Source organism: Lactuca sativa, chromosome 3, assembly GCF_002870075.4.
Source record: "Lactuca sativa cultivar Salinas chromosome 3, Lsat_Salinas_v11, whole genome shotgun sequence".
NCBI classification, from domain to species: Eukaryota; Viridiplantae; Streptophyta; class Magnoliopsida; order Asterales; family Asteraceae; genus Lactuca; species Lactuca sativa.
The window spans coordinates 295,897,345-295,902,775 of record NC_056625.2 but is presented as its reverse complement, the minus strand read 5'-3'; the positions used below and the strand labels follow the sequence as shown (position 1 = coordinate 295,902,775).

At 34.8% G+C, this 5,431-nt stretch overlaps 1 protein-coding gene across 1 annotated transcript; it reads right to left on the bottom strand.

The window, feature by feature from the left end:
• Window positions 1–3,543: 3,543 nt before the first annotated feature.
• On the bottom strand, window positions 3,544–4,772 carry LOC111889214 (uncharacterized). Its single transcript, XM_023885348.1, has 6 exons — window positions 4,608–4,772; window positions 4,428–4,520; window positions 4,244–4,348; window positions 3,827–4,126; window positions 3,669–3,750; window positions 3,544–3,557 (listed from the first exon to the last, which is right to left on the bottom strand). Exons 1-6 carry the CDS (start codon window positions 4,770–4,772, stop codon window positions 3,544–3,546), a joined length of 759 nt encoding a protein of 252 aa, XP_023741116.1.
• Between the last annotated feature and the right edge of the window lie 659 nt (window positions 4,773–5,431).

The following is a 5,431-nucleotide window of genomic DNA, read 5'->3' as shown; positions in this document are numbered from 1 at the left end:
ACTTATGAGTTGGTTATGCATTGATTGTACGAAAACGCATTGGTAACTCGATGTTATAAAACGTGCCTTTGTGTATAATTCAATGAGTAGTAGAACAAACATATGAGTCGAAGTTTATATGTTCCGTCTTGGATTAGAGGCTGATATCTGGGCCCCTCGATGATTTTGTTTTGACCTATGTACCGGGCCCGGTCAGAACTAAATTGATGTGTTCAGTTAAGTTCTCTGTCAAACAAATCGGAAATCGGGAAACAAATGTTGGGCAATAAGTAAGACCATGTTCCATGTATTTTTCCGGCTCATATCTAGAACAGAGGATTATATGATCACTTATCTAAAATGGCGCATTCTAGTTCAACAAAGTTTAAAGAGCTACGATTGCTGATCGGTTCCTGAAGTCATACTTGCAATTATAGTTATTAGACTTATCCAAGAGGGAGACTGTTGGATATAGTGTCTAAGTCCAAAACTATATTCGGTATGTACTTGACCCGACCCGGCATGGTCCATTTGGGTTGCACTTCACCCGAACAATTTATGGATAATCTGTTGAGAATAGTACATGTTGTGATTTATTAATATATTATAAGTTATAATATATTAATATAAGATCATATTATTTAATTAATATTGATCTATAATTAATCTAGGATTAATTTAGAGATCAAAGATATTACTAATTAAATATGGGCTTCTATATTTATATAGTGTGGGCTAAGGCTTATTTGGAATGGGCTAGGCTTGCATGGAAAAGTCCATGGATACTCCATGGAGCTTTAACCCATGGATCTCATGGAAATGAAAAGACATGGGTATTAGGGTTTACATGGATGTAACCCTAATCCACCACACTATATAAAGAAGGCTTTGGTTCTTGAAATCACACTAGTTGACACTTGTTGAGGTGAGGGCCGATTTCAAGATAGTAGTGACTATTCTCTCAAAGTTCCAAGTTTGTGGTGATTTGTGATTTCCATTTGAGGCATCCACACTATGGGTGCTATGCTCTAAAACTCCAAGGAATCAACTACAACTACAAGGTAAGTATTTCTACTAGCTTTATTTGATTCAAGTTCCCCATGCCATGCTAGTTTGGATATGAACCTTGAAAAAATAATTATTTGCATGTATCTTAGACAAACATAGATCCAAGGTTTATTAGGGTTGCATGTACACTTAGGAAGTGTTAGAATGCTCATAACCCATCACAACTGTCTTACAATACTTATACTTTGCCAAAGCTACCGCCCATGGTCTTACCGCTCATCTATCAATCCATCCCTACACAACCAGAGTTGAACATACACTTGACCAAACACCCTAGTTGGACTCGAGTCATGTCTGGAACTCGACGCTACACACCATACTAAAAAATGAACCAAAATATATTTCAAAAATGCCACCATTCAAACTGTCATAGATATACTAAAACCCAGTATTTTTGCAGTATCCTTACTATGAATATAGTTCATGTGCTTCCAGTAGTATAGGCCAATTCTACCTTCTAAACCTACTTGTATTTTTCTCAATGGATTGCCACAAATTGGACGAAGGAAAACCCACACCTAGGATACACATACATCTTATCCTCACTCTCTCAAGAGTGTCTAATCATGCCTTAACTGGCTTGCTACAACTACACACTCACTCATGAAACTTCCAGCAACCGTGTAACTGCTTGTGTATGCTAATGATACATAACATTGGATCCCATAGACAGTTGAATACTTTATTCTACCGTAAGCCCACAACCAAACAAGGAACATGAAATAAGGCTAAAAGGGTATTTGGCCAAGCTTATGAAAAATCATAAGTACTTTTCAGCTTATAGCTTATAGCTTATAAGTTAATAAGTTAGGGACCTCTTACTTATTGATTTTGACTTATTATTGTTATGGCACCTGTATAAGCTATTTTTATCCAAACACCCTTTTAATCTTATACAGGTGTGGAACCGATAATAAAATCAAAAAGCTCCATTTTTAAGGTTTGCCAAACACCCCCTAAATCAAACATTCCCATGCTATAAAATCCTAGTTATTTACAACTATGATGCATATACTAAGCAACAACAATAATCATGTCAGTTTCATCTAACATAAAAGAAATCCTCCTAGGCTATCAAGCGTTATACATTAGGAAATTCTATCATGCAATTCTTGAAGATCCCTAGCCTACCACTAGCATGCAGTTCTATCATAATCATCAATAACAAATAACAGTGTGGGTAACTTGGGGTAAACTTGCTTGCTGCAACTGATCGTACACAACTTGTCCTTCTATTTTTTTTAAATCACTTTGAAAACTCTTTTTTAGATCCTTACTTTGATTCTAGATATACACGAATGATCATCCAATTCTCTAAACCTAGGGCTCTAATACCATCTTGAAGCACCCCAAAAATCAAGGTAATTTTTTTTTAAATCCAACCAAAAACCATAATTGTTTACAAAACATTGTTCTGAAAAGTAAACATCACACATCAGAGTATCCCAAAATGAAAAATCATATAACCGGAAGGATGTGTACAATCACGCCTTACCTTTTCCCCGATTATCTGAAGTACCTGAAATATAAAATGGAAAACCTTAAGCCAAAGCGTAGTAAGGTCCAATCAGTCACCAGAATGGAATAACCCTAGGTCCACAACCATTGGGATGGATTACCCCCAACCCAATCAGTCATCGGACTAGAATGCCAATATTTAACGAGCCTAATCAATCATCTGACCGATATACCCTCAGGTCCACAACCATCGGGTAGGAATACCCCCGACATGTTGACTCATGCACATAACAGTAAATCCTCAACCCAAAACCGTACTATGTCGACATATACAACAAATAAACATATAACCAGTCTGTAGGCAATCAAGCAGATCTACAGATCACTGCCAGATAACAATATCACATATACCAGGAAACATATCTAACATCTCACTACATCATAACAACATCGTATATACACTACAAACAAAATGACGTTTTGTGGAACAAAAAAAGTGCCACTAAAAACCAAAAAAGTGCCACTAAACACCCCCTCGGGAATCAGCGACACAAAAAAAGTGCCACTAGAAGTGCTGCCACTAAAGGCTTTTAGTGGCACTTTTCGGTTGTGTCGCTGCAGCCCTTTTGGGTTTTAGTGGCACTTTTTTTATGCCACTATATTACTGTTGGCTTTTGTGGCACTATTCTTTATGCCACTAGATATTTGTTTAAATAAAAACAGCTTTCATGTTTTTAGTGACACTTTTTTTACCACAAAACATTTATATATAAAATATAGGTCCGGTTTTTTTAATAAATTTAGTGGAAAATAAAATAATAAAAATTAAATTAAGATAATAAGAACAAAACACAAAAGCATAATTAAATTAAAATTTAACTTGTCGTACAACAATATTCTTAACATTTAAAAGAAAATATTCCAAAATGTTTAATAAGTCTAAACATTAAACTATCAAACTAGATATTAGTTCGGAAAGAAACATGAAAGTTGACTTGTAGATAAACTTTGCATACTTGCTTCTCTTTTTTATCCAACTTACGAATGAGTCCCTACAATATAAACCATAATAAATCACATAAAAATATGTTAGAATATCACCAATAATCACAACACATAAATAAATCATGGACCACGTGGTTATACTAGCTCAAAGTACTTACCATTGTTATGATGACTTTCAAATGAGGATCTTTGATTTCCTAGAGGATAGTGATTAGGAACCACAGAAAAGCTATTAGGAACCTGAATAAAATATTGAATAATATTTACATTAACACTTAGAGTAATAATATAGAATCAATAATTTATATATAATTACCTGTAAGTTCAAATTGTTAAGCATTCCTAATACGTTTGCATTTGGAATATGATCCTTGACGAGATTGATGAGAACGCTTAATGCATTTTGAGTGCAACTCAACCCATCCTTTAGTTGTTGAATAGTTTCTGGATCAGTAGAAGATGAAGCACCATTGTCTTTTACAGCCGGCATCCTACCTACACATCGAATGTACCCATGTTTCTCTGGACCCTTAACTCTCGGATAGTCATCATTTAAATAATCATCTTCATTATGTTGTGTGTTTCTCGGGTTACTTGAAACATCTTGTAGGGAAGACTACAAAATGAAACATGTTACAATACAAATTATTATCACTATACTACAAAATAAAACATGCTATAATACCAGTTACTGTTACTGTTCAAACTTATTATTAGTGATAAAACACATTACCATATGTTGGGCAACATTGTCATTAACAATACTTCCATCTTTACAAGTACGAGTTATACAATATATTTCTCCTCGTGATGGGTATGCACCATCATTTTTCATTGGCTAAAACAAGAATTAAGTGTATTTAATAACTGGTAAAGAAACAAACTTTCCATATATGATGTAATAGACAGAATAATACCTCTTCTTGAGCAAGTCGGGCAAATGATTTTGTTCCCGTAACATGAGGCTCTTGCATCTTTGCGTGACTAGCTCTTTTTACATCACATGTCGTCTTTGTAATTACAAATATTGAGAAATTAGAATTAAACAGTTGTTTTTATACTTTGAGCAATAAATATAAGTTAAGAAAAAATGCTACCTGATACTTTGGAGTGAACCAACGAGTCACCAATTCTTTAAATTGATCTTTGTTCACTCGACTATCATTATCTGTTTGTCGTGCCACAATTTCGTCAATCATAAGGCTTGGTTCATATGCACGTGCTTTTAGTAAACCTTTCCAATGCCTCCATTTTTTCCCCATGCTAAAAAATATCTATTTTTTTTATAGAAGTAGTTTCGGTAGGATGAATAACAAATTTTGACTGCAAATTAAACTTAAATATATTAACAAATACACATGAATGAGTCTTGGGGAGTTAATGATACTTAAATAGGGTCCAAACCTAAAAATTTAAGGTTTGGCCTTCGGCCACGTATGCCCAATGTACTAGGATAAAGGTGTGTTCCTCAATATTCAATCATGGGACTATTTTTGCAACAATTTTCATACAAGGGGGGTTAAAGATGTAAATTACCTGAATTAAGATGTAACAATGAATTAGAAATGCCACAATTCATACTATTACAATCATTATGGAGAGACTAGTCCCTTGGGGTTCGTAACCTACTTGTTATGTGTATGGGTCATGTTCTTCCAGTAGTATGGGCCCATACTACCTTCCACACCTACCCATGTTCATATCAAAAGGGTCGTCACGAACCATCTGATCGCAAGACCCAACATCTAGGATACGCATCAATCCAATACATTCTCTCAATAGTGGCTAAACCTTCTCACACTGGCCTACTATAAACCACACTTACTCATGGAACTTCTACTAACTCTGTAGTGACTCGTGCATGGTAATCATATATAACATTGGATTTCGTAGACATTCATTTACTTGATTTTATCCTAAG

Excerpts from the sequence above, each read along its gene's own strand:
- LOC111889214 (XM_023885348.1), bottom strand. The coding sequence starts at position 4,772 with ATGGGGAAAAAATGGAGGCATTGGAAAGGTTTACTAAAAGCACGTGCA. Across the intron at positions 4,521-4,607 it reads GGTTCACTCCAAAGTATCAG|ACGACATGTGATGTAAAAAG; the intron begins GTAGCATTTTTT and ends GTAATTACAAAG. Across the intron at positions 3,751-3,826 it reads TTAACAATTTGAACTTACAG|GTTCCTAATAGCTTTTCTGT; the intron begins GTAATTATATAT and ends TATTTTATTCAG.